The 16,744-nt window shown below is 43.9% G+C and overlaps 1 protein-coding gene across 1 annotated transcript in view; it reads left to right on the top strand.

The window, feature by feature from the left end:
* Positions 1–16,744, top strand: part of POLR1A (RNA polymerase I subunit A) — a 604,540-nt gene that overhangs the window by 301,469 nt on the left and 286,327 nt on the right. Inside the window, exons 13-15 of the mRNA XM_085642615.1 lie at positions 4,142–4,396; positions 7,620–7,811; positions 15,718–15,867. Coding sequence (XP_085498741.1) covers positions 4,142–4,396; positions 7,620–7,811; positions 15,718–15,867 — 597 coding nt within the window. The remainder of the gene's footprint in view (positions 1–4,141; positions 4,397–7,619; positions 7,812–15,717; positions 15,868–16,744) is intronic.

Below are 16,744 nucleotides of genomic sequence, written 5' to 3'. Positions count from 1 at the left end.
ACGTGGTGCTGACCCAGATGAAGAAAGAACCATTTGAACCACTTCACAGGGCCACCTTGATATTCATCACACTTAAAATGCGTTTCTAATCGCAGAAAACTTCTCTCTGCAGAGTAAGGGAACTGTAAGCACTAGCCATACAGGAACCATACATGCAAATACACAAGGACAGGGTAGTCATGAGGATCAACCCACAGTACCTTTCGAAAATCATATCCCTCTTTAACATAAACCAAACTATCCAGATAACGAGTTTTTCCAAGAGCCAAAGACTAAAGCACAAAGGGCATTGCACACACTGGACAACCACAAGGAAATAATGTATTATATAGAGGGAACAGTTAGTCAGGAAGGGGAAGCAACTCTTTGTATCATTCCCAGACAATAACAAAGTAGAACCAGTCACCAAGAACACCATTGCAAGGTAGATAACCCAGACAAATCAAATGTGTCACAAAAGAGCTGGAATACAGCTAGAGACTAAACCAAGAGCACATTCGACAAGAAAGAAGGTAGCTCCAATAGCTTTTTTGGCCAACGTGCCGATTGATGACAAATGTATGGCAGCCACATAGTCATCAGTACACATGTTCATAAAACTGTATCGACGTACAGGTGTACAGAGAGGCACAAGTGGGAGTGCTGAAGCATTTGTTTACAAGCTCAACCTCAGTTTCAACCTAGCCACCACAATGAAGAAACTACTATGAAATCAATGCAAAGCAAGTGAATCTAAAAAAGATTCATGCTGCTGAACAAAATGGTTACTTACCTGTAGGAGTAGTTTTGGAGCTTGAAGAATTTTCTGGATTCTCATGCGACTCACCCGCCTCCCCAGGAAATGAGGCGAAATAAGCAAACATGGGACATAAAGAAGGTACAGCATAGAGAAAGACCACAGGACATTAAATAGACAAAACAATCAGAGGAAAAAAGAATCTGAAAATGGCGACCACACATGGAGACTTCTGGGAGGGCGCCTGAAGGCAGAAGAGGCTGGACCAAGCACCAAATGGTGAGGACCATCCACTCCCAACAACAACAAAAAGAAAAAGAAGAAAAAGAGGGAAAGAGAAAAGAGACTACTATACAAGAGGAGAGTTCTGGACCCAACCCTAGATGGCGGAATAATGCACAGCATGTGAATTTAGAAAATTCTTTACGCTTCAAAAGTACTCCTAAAGCTAAGTAACCTTTGTGTTTTTGGACAACTATCAAACGCCATATACATCGGCCATTGGGCAAAGAATTTCAGATTAAAACATGGTCACCTATTTCTTTTTTTCCCAACTTATTTTCTTTACATTTTGATTCCAACGGTTAGTTTCTTTAGAAAACCATGAGCCATGTATACAATTAACCCATCGCTGAATTCAGAATTGTCTACATTTCAGAAATGTATTGCTTGCCAGGTTCATTCTTGGGTGTTACACCTTCAAGTAAGTAAAAATACTGAAAAATAGGAAAAATCGGCTAACGCGTATTTGACAAAACTTTTTTATTTTTTATTTTGCAACTCTGCCAGTTTCTGAGAGCTAGCAGATGGTGCTTTTAGCACATTTAAAAAAACACCCTCAAATTTGCTAGATTTTGGCTACTTTCTTTGTTCCCTCTAGATGAATCTACAAATTCTTGGAACTTTTAGAATCTCCAACATGTGGGGAGAAAAGGATGCAAATTTAGCCTGGATACCATTTATGGAAAACGTTACGAAGCGAGAACTGTCCCAAACATCAAAAAAGGAGGTCAGCCCGATACTACACACAATGGTGTATGCCTGGAGAAAAGGTCATAAAAGCATGGGCAAACACCATGCTGTACACAGGGAAGCCCCAATATGGTGTAGTACACAGGGAAGCCCCAATATGGTGTAGAGGACAAATATTTATAGGCGGTACGGAGTCACGCTGGTATCATTTCATAGTGAAAGGCATAAGAACGATCCACCATTTCCACACTGGTGAAAAGCTGCTAACCTTTATTAATGCAAAAGAACTGTTGATGGACAGAATGTAGAACAATGTCATACATTCACCCCAGTACAGAGATCTGGGCCTAAATCCATCGTTTTTTTGCTCACCATGCCATTCCAGTTTGGACCCAGCCATATGCAAATCAGTCTTGACCCTGTGCCCCATGGGAACAGTCCAGCCCGAACTGCCAAGCCAGGTCCTCCCTGGACTGGAAACAAGCATCCTAGGACCAGTTTCGGGGTTTCACCCCTCTTCAACCAGGATACTAGGGTGGTGGAGTGAGCTAAAGAATGATGATGGATTAAACCCAGATCAGTTGACTGGGGGTGAGTGTTTGATTTGCTCAAGCGCTCCGTCCATTATCCCCTTTGGTATCGCTTTGTTTAACCTTTATTAAAGCTTGTGTGAAATTTCACTTCAAAGTCAAGCACTTCTGGGACTTCCACAGACTCTATCACTGCCTCCCCACCTTGCCCGATTACACGCTGTCACAACTCCCTGACTCAACCATATAACAATACTTGCCAAAATCGGGAACATACAAGGGTACAGAGTCCGCCATATAAAACATACTCAATGATCATTCCTTCTCCTCCCCTACATCACAGCACCTTAAAGACCTGGTAGTCACAACACCTTCAAGAGGACTACTCAGATGAGCATTGGCGTGATCTCATGGTGGGACATGATAAAGCGCGGAGGGAGCTAAGTTGAAGTTTACCCCATAACAGCTCCACACATCTGTCTTGTCGGGCGCCACATGCTGGAGGAGTTTCTCTGTGGAGAGCAGCCTGGTGCATAAACTGTGGGAATGTCCCTCCCTGAATCACTATGGGCAGGAAGTATGGAAGGAAATGTGCAGGACATTGGAGACCCAGGGCCCTTCTGCATGATAGCATAGACTATCCGGAGGTCATCCACCAGAAGCAAAGATGGTTTGCTACAGCGCTTGTGAAACTTGCATGCTACGACAATAAAGGACCCCCTGAACCCTAACACAGCCACATATGAATGAAAAGGTGATCTAGCCGGTCCAGGACCAGATAGGGAAATTTGTGTCTTGGGCAGTTTCATATCTCTGTGTAATATTCACACACTGGAAACACGGGCCCAAAACTACCTGGACTATCATTGAGCCCTGACCCTTACCCTTGAGCCCCCCGGACACGAATAACAACCCCAGATAGTTCAGACCAATCTTGGTCACAGATGCCCTCACCTCCACTAACAAGACTATCCCATACAGCCTCCCATGGCCGGGGAGGAGTACAGCCCCTGACTGTGGCCACAACAAGGGGGAAGAGAGAATCTGGCACCTGAGACTTCTGAAAGGTATGTCATGGGTAGATGCTATGAGTGGACTCCTGACGTCTGAGAGGTGTAGGACTCCTAACAAATGGGGGCTCAGACGCTTCAGGCTGAACGAGGCAACGATAGACGAACTGTACTCGCCCCATTTACTTTATTTCTCTCATATTTTCATTGTTTTGTCATGTTTATGAGCCTTGGACACAGATTTAGGTTACTTACTGAGATACCTTCATGACCCGCTACGATTCGCCTGCCAATCCATGTTTTCTGTTGTTCTTTAATAGAAAAATGTTATGGAAAATGCCGTACGCTGATCCGGGTTGTATAAGTCACTTGACGCTTATCAATGCAATATTATATATCATTACTTGCATGCCTATTAAAGCATGTAAATACAAAAGAGGAGCTCAGCAATGAGGGGGCGGTGTGGGATAGCAGACAGGAGGGAGGCTCAGCACTCGAGGAGTTAAGTTACTCCAAAGTCACTTCTACAGTGGTCAAATGATGTGCTGGACCTAAATGATTTATTAGAGTAGACACTATAGTCTCTGAAACTGCATTAATTTGTTTAACACATTTTTCAGCACAGTTAGTAAACATCATCCTATGAATTACAAACATAAATATTTTTCAATAGAGCACTTTCACCTCAGGCAAATGGATCATTGTTCCTAGTCTGGTTCTTGTTTTCAGTAGTATTGTGTTTCAGGAAGATTGCTTTTTGATTCAGACCAAAAATATATATCTAAAGTATATAGCTATTTAATTTTCTGAAAATATATTTGCAAATGTAAAAAATAATCTTACTTAAATGTATAGTAAATGGTGGTGTCTAATTGATGTTTGTTTTTTTGCAGGTATGCCGCCATATAAAGAATGGTGATGTCCTGTTACTAAATCGGCAGCCCACCCTGCACAGACCCTCCATCCAGGCTCACCGCGCCAGGGTCCTGCCTGGAGAGAAGGTGCTGCGCCTTCATTATGCCAACTGCAAGGCTTACAATGCCGACTTCGATGGTGATGAGATGAACGCTCACTTTCCACAGAGCGAGTTGGGTCGGGCTGAAGCCTATACTTTGGCATGCACAGATGAACAGTATTTGGTACCCAAGGCAGGTATTTTATTGGTTTCAATCTCAGTTTTTCCCTGTTGAACTAACAGGTAATGTCTAAAGTTGGACCAGCAACATTATTGTGGATGTGTCTTCCATGATCACTAAACATAGGATATCATGGACTGTTCACTATTCATAGAAGGCCTCTAATATTCATTTATTTGTAGCTTCTCCATCTATCATTATCGTTAGAGCTAAAAAGAATGAGTGCTTTGTGATGGTTAGACCAAGTGGTTTTGCTTCCGCGATACCTCCTCTGTTGCAGCGCCACCAACTTCTAACTCAGCAGTGTGATTTCTGCTTGGACTTACTAGATGAGCCCACTCATCCAATCATCTTATTTCTGTAAATTGCTTCTTGGTGGCCGAATGGGCCGTTTTCAAGGGATTTCTCTGTCCTTGACTCTACTTATGTTCTGAGACAGCACATAGGTTTATTCCCAAAGCTTGAACCTGAGGTTGCTTTTGGCCAAACTTCTGGCAGTCCCCACATTGCATCACTGTGACTTGGGCAATTTTGCCTTCCCAGTGCCTGGAGTCACACCAGGTCAGATAATTGAACGGTCACCTTCTTTTCGGGAAGAATCCTAAAGCTTTGACTGTCTCCTCCGAGCTGTAATTTGAGGTCTTAATGTGTATCCCATGACTCTTCCATTTATCAATCCCACTGCCAGGACCCCCAGTCTCTGAGTACTAGCACACTTTAGAAAATGTCTTAAAAATAAACATTATTATATTCATGCTTATGGTTATGGTGACATAGTTCTCTCTTTTTCTCCATCACAATATTTTAAAGATATCAAAGATCGAGCCTTGAAGTTGACATGGTCATTTCAACGGAGTCATATTGCTGAATTGCAATAATAGACTTATTTTCTTTTACCAATTTGTATATGGAGTTCTGTACCACCTAGTGATTGGAGATTTGGTATTTTGGAAAGCAGAGGTAAAGTTACTAGGTGCAGAGTTGATAGAATTGCCTTTGGTTGGAAAGAAAGTGAGCATATTTCAGAGTTAGCAAATTGCGTAGTGGGATATGCCAGTCACATTTTTAATGTGAGCATTGGCTACCGTTTATGATTTGAGGTTGGCTAGAAGGCGTTTGACCTTGATAACAGTGTGATTTACAGGCCAAGAAGTAGATGAGATTGATTTACAGGGAGGTTTAGTAGTCTTCGTTGTTGCTGAATAGAAGTTATGTTCAGTTCAAGGTTCAGTAGCTGACACCATATTTCCGAGGCGGAATGTTAGGCTTTCCCATTGGTTGCTCCATAGATTGAACTAAGTCGCATCCATATGAGTGGAAGTTGGACAGGAAAGAATGCAGTTTAACTCTCTGAGACAAAACAAATGAGCAACTAGGGAGGGAGCTGTCCATACTTTGTGCTACTTTGGAGAGATTAGCTTCTCGGGTGCTTGAGGCCACAGTGAGATCTTGAAGCTAAGAAGGCACGTCCCTGTTGCTACTTTAAGAGCTTTATCCCAGGCCTTCAGTAATTCACTTTCAGTTCCATCATCCATCCAGAAGGTATATAGTCCATTATTTAAGAAGCTCAACTGTAGAAGTGACTCTAGAGTTTGGAAGGCATTGTTTGTTTCAGAATCTTGGATTTGGTTGGGTGGTGAATCTATTGTTGATGGTGGTGTTAGTGAGCATGGCTTACTGTGAGAGGGACCACGTCAGTTTGCTCTTTGCATGATTACTTGAAGTAGTGAGATAACAACTTATGAAGTTGCCAGCAGTGCAGGCTTTGAAGACTTTGATGAAATGTGATGGTGCCAGGTGGCAAGGCGTGAATTTTCCCAAAGCAGCCATGTCATACTCCCTCATCCCAGCACTCACAGAAGCATGATCTTAATATTTTCTTTAAATTAGAGTATTGATGTTTTGTGACCGTGTCAATAAAATGATGTTTATTGCTGACTTTGTTAGATATATGGTCATGGTAGGTTGACTCTGACTGGATTATGATTTAGAATGGCATAAGGACCACATTTATTTTATTTTTGTTCCGTTCTGATAGTACTGTTGTATACTATTTATGGTTGTGTTTACATAATTTCCAAGTAGTTCAATCCTGTTGAACCAGCTGTTCCTCATTTTGGAGAGTGCCTTGGATTTCAACTGGCTCTGCAATTTGTATTATGAAAGAATTAAATGGAGTACATCAGATGGGTTTGGCAGTACTGTGCTTTTGATGAGCAGGATTGTGCTGTTGGTAGAGTGATATTAATATTTATTTTACAGAGCTGGTCCAGCGGGTGCTTGTTAAGAAGAATTGTAAAATAGGGCTAATAAGGGGATTGCAGAGTAGTCCATCCAAGGGATCATGTGTATGGCTGATTGTAGATCTGAGACTTTCAGTCATGGATGTAAATATGACTTTTGACATTTTTTTGTAGTGCCAAGGTATTTGTATTTTTAATGCAGCAACAGGTTTTGGGTTGAAAGCTGAGATCTGCTATTTAAGTGTACGTTTTATGGGATAAGAGTTACAGGAAAAGTTTTTCCATGAAAGCTGGTGGTGTGTGCAGTGAGGGTTTGGTATGGTCCATGTGTGCTTTTTTTATATGACTGCTGGGACATCTCTTCTTCAGCCTAATGGAATACTTCTCTTGCTGTAGGTCAGCTGAGATGGTGGTAATGCCATCCAGGAGTCTACGTTAATTCATATTATGGAAGCAAAGCCATTTAAATGGTTAAAATGATACCGCTCATCAAAAAGTAGCATGAAGGAAAAGCTTTAACTCAGTAGGTGCAATATTTAGCCCCCTGCAGAGACTGCATCAGATATTGTTTCTCCCACTGATAGGTGGCATGCAACAAATCCCATTGTCATTCATCCCTGCCACTGACCATCAACTCACATACACCCCACAGCAAGGGTTCACTACAATGATGGCCAGAGATGTTCACTGGTCACCATGTTCTGCTGCAGTGTGTATGTATGTGGTATTTGACTAGCGCAAATTTAGCTGAAGGCAGTGGAGTATTGAACATGGTTGCAGCCAAAGATACAGGAGTAAATAGTTTCTAAGAGTAGTGGTGGACTATTACTGCCTTGTCATGGTGCCAGGGCCTGGTGCTTATCACTAATACTGCTGATATCAGTGACTGATATTGGCAATGATTGTTAATGGCTTTGGCAGGAAGCGTTATATTATCATATACATTTTCCCTACTCATACTCCACTGTGTTTACCTGCTTCATATCTTCTAGGATGGAAAGCCACTGGCAGGTTTGATTCAAGATCACATGGTTTCTGGGACACGCATGACAATTCGAGGATGCTTCTTTTCAAGAGATCAGTACATGGCTCTGGTTTATCGAGGACTGACTGACAAGAAGGGGCGTGTAAAAATGCTGTCACCTGCTATTCTGAAACCATGTCCTCTGTGGACAGGAAAACAGGTAATACCAAATCTCCCCAGAAATTGCAGATATGAATCCTTTTTATAGTGTCTGGAACTGCTGTAATTATTATACTTTGAATATATTTGTTTTTTAAGATGATGTCATAATGAGTTGTGTGTCAAATAATTGTACGCAGTGGGGCAGCAAGGAGATGCTAGGCATGAATTGCCATGGTGAGGACCACACATGTTTAAATTCTGTTGTCATGCTATACCGCCAATGTGATCTTTGTGCTGTGGGAGGGGTTTATGGATCTCAGCTGGTGTAAAAGGACCTCTGTGTTCTGTGGGGGACTGAAGACCTTTACCCATCTCTTCCGAGGTGGGAACAGATACTGCCACAAGTGCCCTCAGTGCCTTCAACATGGCTCAAGTTCCTTCTGCTCCTCTGGTTGTTGTCCCACTGTTACAAGCCCTTGCACCTTGGGCTGTCATTGTATTTCTTGTCCTACCGTTCCTCATTTTGATAACCCATGCTCATGTCCTTGCTCCCTCTTGGCCAGTTTCTGTGTTGGCTGATGTTACTGACTTTGATGTTGGGGAGGGTCTATGGCCTCTAGAATCAGCCCTAACATTGTGTCCAAAAGGTACTCTCGTTCGAGCAAGACCGTAGGGTATTATGATGCTCATTTCTGCTAAAGGGGATGAAAACATTGGGTCCTAGGGTCTTCCCCCGTCATCACAGGAAAGTACTCAGCAAGCTGATAGTCTTGATAGAGACTGACAGGGCCGGACTGGGAACAGCAACCAGCCCTGGCAGATTGCTGCTCGACTGGCCCTGGGAGCGGGGTGCAGTTTGGAGTGTTGCTGGTAAGAAGCACTGCTCCTGCTTTTGTTACAGGGGGATGATATTGCAGCACTGCTGCAAAACAGGCCCCCGTGACAAAACCAGCCCCCACGACCACAAAACCGCCCCCCACCCCGTCGGCCCACCGGGGAAACGCCCATTCCCCCTACAGCCAGTCTGGCCTTGGAGACTGACCTTCCTGTTCTTCTTACCCTTCAACAGAGGATTCTCATAGTCCTGTTGGTAGAAACGTCCTGTCGGGACATTGCTCCCTAGTAGGTTTGGCATAAAGCATACTCCTTAAAAGGAGTTGTGTACTTATCTCATTTGAAGTCGATTTGCAGTCCACACCTGCATTAGTCTGTGGCTTTATCCCATTGGTCTAAATTAATAGGAAGGTGGATTTTACTCTGTATAAGGAACATTTTGCCTTGGCTATTTCTACCCTACAATAGGTATCTGTTATTCACTGCTTTTCGTCATCATGTGGCAAATCAGGTTTCAGTCTTGTCCTGCCTCAATTTCCAGTCTTGAAGATGACCCATAATTTCCCACTTCTTAACTGTAAATTATCCAGGCCTTGTTTTCATCAGTGATGGTGGAGGACAATGGGCTTTGTCCATGCAGATCGAGCCAATCTGCCTTTTTCGTCCGACTCACAGCAATCTTGACTTTCCTGTCCTAGTTCTTACATTCTCTCAAAAACCACTTGCCAGTGTGGGAAGGCAACCATTTGCAGGCTTATGGTAGCAGAATGTGGTTTGGCTTATAGGTCCGAGACTTTTGGCTTGTCTGTTTCCATGACTTCAGATCCCTTTGCCCAATGAGCACCTGAATTATGATGAATGAGGGCTGTGATGTATGCTTTCATCTTTGTGACAACTCTTCGGGGGAGTTCCACTTGAAAATTGACTTCTGAGTATTTTAGGGTTTATCACATCAATTGCTTCCTGAATGTCAAGCAAACCGTAAGAGGATTTTTCTGATGTTCTTTCTGGTGGCTTCCGTACCTTCCATGGTCATGTTTGATGGCTGCTTCATGTCGCCTTCTTGCTCCATTGGAATTCATGGCAGTGCTGTCACAAATGTACATTATATGTTTCTTGTCTTCCCCTGGGGCGCTGGACCGCTTGAGGTGTTTACTAATGTGTTGCCTTCCTTGGGGGCCATTCTTCATGGAATTGGTTTTCACATCTTTCCATGCCACCACGTCTGGATAGCATCGGCTGCCAATGCTCCGCAGTAGTTCGGCTGCATCGTGGGGGATTTTCACCATCTCTGATTCCCACCTTCTTTCCAGCGTGGCTCGTGCAGGTAAAAGCGCTGGAGCTGGGTTGGGAAGGGATTCGACAGACTACCACGAGGGAAAGTTAAATAAAGAATTCATTTTTGCCTCATCGTCGTATGTCGAAATCCTCCCCGCTCCCCCAGGGTTTGTTAGTAAGATGTAGGTTGTCCTACTTTTCCTTCGTCCTTTTTATCTGGTTTTTAGGTTTCGCCTGCACAGCGCTAGCGCTGTACTTCAGAAATCTAATGTTTTTAATTTAAACTTAAAAGGGACTTGCATCCCTCCTCCTCTCTTTCCTGGCTTCTCATTGGTTCATGTGCATGCCACTTACCTCTCCTCCATTTCTATTGACGGTAGCATATTTTCCTGCATTTACCAATGCTTGTTCCATGTCGGCGTCTCTTAACCTTTTTTTTTGCTCCGAAATACTGCTAACATCTGCTTTGGTGAAACTATATTTTCATACAGTTTTGCCTTTTACTCTTGCAGCATATTTATATAACAATTTATCACCTGGAGAGACTAAGTGATTGGCATAGAATCACAGGATTTTGCGGGGACGGAGACTCGAAGCGGGATCCCTAGCTCGCCAGTCGGCAGCTCTGGCCAATGCTCCACATCACCCCCACTCCAGTGTTATCTGTCATGGAGCTCTTTCCTTTTGCCAGACGATGATTAATGAAAACAGCTCTTTATTCGTTACATAGGCGAAACCGATGCATTACCAATGCTTGTCTTTTCTGACTGCCTACTCTGCTCGATGTGGCTATAGACTCAGTGGGACTTTGCCTTCTCTGTTTTGGTGGTTCACTGGGCCCTCCCTGCCCCCACCCCTAGGGCCACTAGTCCCACTCCAGGCTCAGTGGGGTGTCGGTGTGCTTTTCTCACGAAGTTCCTGATGTCTCTGGAGATCTCCCATGTTCTACAGTGATGGCTGCAAAAATAACAATTGATGGACAGAATGCAGAATAATGTCATACATTCACCCCAGTACAGAAATCTGAGCTTAAATCCATATTTTTTTGCTCACAACCCAGCTATATGCAAATCAGTCATGAGCCTGTACCCAATTGGTACATTCCAGCCCGAACTGCCAAGCCAGGTCTTCCCTGGACTGGAAACAAGCAACCTAGGACCGGTTTCAGGGTTTCACCCCTCATCAGCCAGGATAGCTTGACTCCAGTGGCATGGAGAGCACGGGACCCACATCTGGGCATACCCGTCCCACTCTGGGAGACAAATGCAAAAACAACAGTTGATGGACAGAATGTCATACATTCACTCCAGTACAGAGATCTGGGCCTAAATCCATCGTTTTTTTGCTCACCATGCCGTTACAGTTTGAACCCAGCCATATGCAAATCAGTCTTGACCCTGCACCCAAGGGGAACAGTCCAGCCCGAACTGTGATGGCTGACAGCTGTAATAACCCTCTGACAAGGAGTAGAGCTTCTCTTTCGATGCTACCGGTATGTGTTAGTGGATGTCTGGCCGAAGCTTAAGGTTAATGCCTTACTGTTCATTTGTGGTCATAGCTGTCTGTCACAGAATAAAGCCGTTCGTAGATAGCTGCTATTACACTTAATGTTTCCGAATAGGTGACGTTTTGAGATTAAAATAAAATACTGCCTATGTAGCACTTCCTTTCACGCTCCTGTAATTTGAAGCTTGCTCTTCGTGATGTATCATTACCCAATTAAATCGCACAAAGCCTGGTGATTTTGGTAGTTTAAAAAGCGGGCAGTCCACCAGGATTTCATCTGAAGCTCGAGTTACGCCGCTCTCCGTGTCTAGCGCTTTGACCGCATAATTAACTATAATTGGTCTGACTGCATTAGCTCAGGTGAGTCAGTTATCGTTTCCTCCCCCTCGTCACATTTCACTTACTGAATGGTGTGTCTTGAAGCGTACGCAATCCTTTTATACAGGTGTGTGCGGCTGGTTTTCAGCAGTTTGAATTGCCCGCGCAGACGTAACAGGGACCTTTACAATAGAGCCAGTGCGTTGGTAATTCCCTGGTAGAACCGTGGGCCCGTCTAGCCCCAATTAAACTCTTAACTGGTTTCTCATAGGTTTACTGCTTCCGAGCCACGCCATCCCACCAGGCCTTTCCATACAATAACTGACATTTTTTTTTATACAACTTTGTGATTTTTATACATTTGTTATTTTGACTTATTGCGGTTGCTCAATATGATAATTAATCTCTTCCCCCATTTCTAGCTTTGCAAGTATCGGGTGGTACTATTATCAGACTGGGTGGTACTCTATTTATCGGCCTCCGAAAGATGAAAAGATGAGTAATCCTGGTGGGATGCAACCATGACTTATTGGTTATTCGCATGCCATTGCGTTAGCATTTTTTCTTTGATAAGAGATATTTAGTCCTAAAATATTTCTGTAACCCAGATGACTTTGTTGATTGGTTATAAAGACGCCCCTTTCACCTGCTGTGTTCTTTTTAGTAGTGAGCAGACATAAATAAAGCGATGTTACTTTTTAGATTAATGTTTATTGTACCCATTTTGGTGTCTGAATTGATGCATCCTTGTTCAGTCGGTAGCGTTCATCAGCACAGTTCACCATTGGGTCTCACGTCTTTATTCACTTGAGCTCAACAAGAGTCTGTCTAAAGATTCCCTGTAGACTCATATCACCTCTCAGCCTTTAATGGCCCTGCCAGGATTGTGCATGTTGCCCCCTCCACCATAAAGGCCCTCTTTCATTCTCGGCGCTACCTCTTTCGCTTTGTCTTATGCTTGCATCCCAGCTGGACTCAGAAGTTATTTTTAAAAGGGCCATCCAATGAATGATGTCAAAATGTTTCTCAAAACCCAAGCTGAGATCATCAAACAAAGGAACATTCTGGAATGTACATGGTTACTGGCGTAAAGCTTGGTAGATGGACTTTTTTCTTCTGCACTGGATGGGCCCATTAACCATGAAATAGTTCATCGACCTGGATTCTCCCTGCAGCATATCATTGCTGGCTGGCCATGTTTGCTGCTGACAAGCACCCTATTCCCTGAGGTCTCCCTAAATGCGGGAGCTGGAAGTCTATATTAATCCATTTTGTAACCAAAGCCCCGTCTCTGCCCATTCTTTATCGTCCGGCTGTTCAATGCACCTCGATGAGTTGTCTTATGTAAAAGTGGCGTTCACACCTAGCACGAGCACCTTTCAAATGTACTGAGCTGGTTATTTCATTTTCTATATGCATCTGATCGCCCCACCTTGTCAGGTGTTTAAGCAACAGAACGTGCGTTCCGCCTTGATCCGTCCAGCATTCCTGCCTCATTTCCACATTCAGTGCTGGCATTCTGGGCTGCAGGCTCTCCCGCGCCATGGCCCGTCACAGCTGCCTGCCGCAGACACTGAGGCGAAAGATGCTACACGTGCTTGTACGCTGTTGGGTGAAGCTGAAACTCCTGTGGCTTCATCCAGCAGAGCAGCGGTGTCTCAGGCCCGCCTGGTGGCTTGCACATCGAGCACGGTCTGTCTGCCATGGCTCCTTACTCTTCCCCTGGCGCTAGAGATCCCATATCCCTGAACCAGGTCTGCCACGGTCCCACTCCTCACCCACACCACACCCTACCTGGTTTCTTTTTCAGCACGAAGGTAGGCTGTACTCCTGCTCACTGGGACTCAGGGCGGTCCTTTGTGACGATCACTGCGCTCCCTGCTGCCCTGCCTGTAGGGTCGTGTTTCACTTCTTGAATCCCCAATCCTCTACTCCTCCTATAAGGGTGAGATTTCAGTGTTTACCTTCAGAGGTCAATCCATACATAGCCCTGGGTCAGTGGTATTCCACAGCATTCTGTCTCACCGCGCGGCCAGTAGTGAGAGGAGTATCCCAGAATTACAGCAGGATTTTAAGGTGGACTATGCTGCAGTGCGCATTGTACCATGCTGCCGTGCGCATTGTACCATGCTGCCGTGCGCATTGTACCATGCTGCCGTGCACATTGTACCATGCTGCCGTGCGCATTGTACCATGCTGCTGTGCATATTGCACGTTTGGAGTGTCCTACTTTTCCTACTTAGCGGAAAGACCATACTCTGCCTCGCCATGGCCTCTACTCCATCTCTCACACTGCGGCGTGCGTGGTTCTGGGTGTTGGGGTGGGTGCTGATCACTGTGCTTGGTATACGCGCAGCACCACAGAGGGGGTGCCAGCACGCCAACAGGCCTTCAGCGAATCTGTGCTGCCGGTCGAGGGATGCAGGCGGGCCTTGTCTCTCTCCAGTTATGGATCTTGGCCGTCATCAAGCAGCGCTGTGACTCCACCCTCACAACCACCCTACCAGCTGCCGGGCTGGCAGCCTATCTGCATCGTTTAAAGCTCCCTGGTTGGTGCACTTACGCACGCCTCGGCACACCCAAGACTGGTTGGAACAGTGGACCACAAATGGGGCATAACCGTGCCACCTACTCATCAGTAGATCTTTCCTGCTATTGGGGTGGGCACAGCATGTCCTGGATGCACAGGATATTGGGGGATTACTGAGGTTTGGCAGCAGAGCTAAAGAAAGAATGACCTATATCTTCATGGCCATGCTGCATCGATAGTGGAGTTCTTAAACTGTTTCTCTTCTTTAATACAACACCAATCTCATGCTAAAATTGGACGCTTCACTATGGTTGAAATGCATGGTATTTTTGAATGAAAGTATCAGCCACCTTGATCAAAACATGAAAAACAACATATTAGCAGCACAGTGCTCTGATATTAAGCATACATTTACTTCAGGAAATGAATAAGAACGCATCTGTACATGGGGTATCACATAAACGAAGCAATACACCACACAGCTTTCCTCCTGTAAACATAGCTGTAAATTTGCACTAGGCCTGTAATAATGACACGGCCCGGAGGTGTATATTATCTGCATCACTTTATTACACCCAAGAGGAAAAGAAGAGTAGAGGAAAAATAACTCCAGAGTTTGGAAATTTATGGTTCGGACTTCAGCCATCTATTCCTGGATTTTCTAGAGAGTACCTGCTAGTTTAGTGATGTATGGATATGTCCAAGTTGAATGTAAATTCCCAGAAGGATCCTTGTAGATATTAAAGAATGTGAGGACAAGTAAGACCCTTGCGGGACCATGTTGGGTTTAGGGTTACAATTGCATGCTTGTTTACAAGTTAGTAGGAACATTTATGGTATGATCTAAACTATTTGCAAACTTGCCGTCACTGACTGTATGCGTATGTGACATAGTAAGAAGGGTGTAAAGATTCATGGTGTTGAAGGTCATGTTCACTTTGGGGAGAATAAATAAGCATGCCTTGCCTTTCATTGGAATACAGAGAACATCATTTTCAATTCATAAGGTGGCAGTTCTGGGGCCACAGCCAGAAGAGAATCCTGACTGAAGTTTTGAAAAGGGAATGTTTATGCCAAATAATTTGTTCAGTTATATTACTAAAGTCAATGGCCTTCCCTAGAATTGGGATGCACAAACTAGATCATCTCATCTTGGGTTGTCAGGCCTTTGTCCCTCATCATTTTCTGCATTAACAAAACAACATTTCTCTGATATGCTGTTAAAGTTCAAGACAGTTGCGGGTCACTGTCTCGGAGACCAGCTGACCTAGAACATTGTGATTTGATCAAAATGTCATTTCTTAGAGGGAAACAAAAATCCTTCTACGTGCCAAGCTGTTGTTTTGCTAGCTTATAACTCTTGTATACAAATTTCAAGCCTCTTTTTGATCACTTCGGTCATCTGGAATTGATGTTGTTCATTACGCATAATCATTTTGTTGAGTCTTTTTTTTCTTGAAGGTTTAAATAAAGTGTTTAAAACCTATTCTTTTTTCAGGTCGTTTCCACATTGCTTTTAAATGTCATCCCAGAGCATCATGTTCCACTCAATTTGACGGGGAGTGCGAAAATTAGTGGGAAGGCATGGGTGAAGGAACACCCTCGCCCGACTCCCGGATTCGACCCCGAGACCATGAGTGAATCTCAGGTGGGTACTCTTAGAGTAGCTCTTAAGGTATATTCAGCAACACAGATTCATCATTGTTTTTAGGATTCATCTCTTTACAATGTTGCATTGCCATGATGTAATTGGTGTTTAAATGATCTGGATACACTCAAACTTTGTTATGTTATGCTAACAGGTTCATGTATAGTGTGCCAGTGATAACTGCCTTTAGTGTGGTATTGTAGTGCGTGGAGTTGATTCGTTGGTCTCTTCCAACACAGACTGGGTTTACATATAGTTGATTCAGTGTAGTACTATTGGGCACATACTTGGGTGGACCGGGTTCTCTTTTCCATTGTCCAGTGCCAAGCATCTAATGTGGGTTCTAGTAACATTTATTTATTTATAGTTTAACGTAGTGCATTTTAAATTAAAATCAATTCGTACAGTCTATAGCCAATGGCTGATCACAAGCAGTCCTTGCAAGACCATGAATCCTGTAAGAAGGCACAGCAGGCATCTTGGAGGCTGTCTGACGGCACTCAGCTTTTCAACAGACCTGCGTGAGACGGTGCAGAAACTGCAAAAGACTATCTTGATCCTAATCTTGATCTTGATTCCTGCTTCTTCGAATCAGTTCAACTGTGGCGTGAGTGATCGCAGATTCTAAAATAAGTCCTGCAAAGACTGATGCAAGATCAAGATAATGACAGTATGCATATGACAAATGTAAGCAATGAGAGTACCTCAGTTACTGAAGCTGGACTACACAATTTCAACGAATACTGTACAACTCCATGGTTAACATCATGCACAAAATACAACAAATTAGTTTTTTAAACATTCATTTTTTTTGTGAGCTCTGTTTGTTTATTGAAACACCGCTCAGCATACAGAAGGCACAGGAATGACAAGCGAA

Source organism: Triturus cristatus, chromosome 2_2 (assembly GCF_964204655.1).
Source record: "Triturus cristatus chromosome 2_2, aTriCri1.1, whole genome shotgun sequence".
Taxonomy (NCBI): Eukaryota; Metazoa; Chordata; class Amphibia; order Caudata; family Salamandridae; genus Triturus; species Triturus cristatus.
The sequence above is the reverse complement of the archived record's forward strand: the minus strand, read 5'-3'. Positions and strand labels throughout refer to the sequence as shown.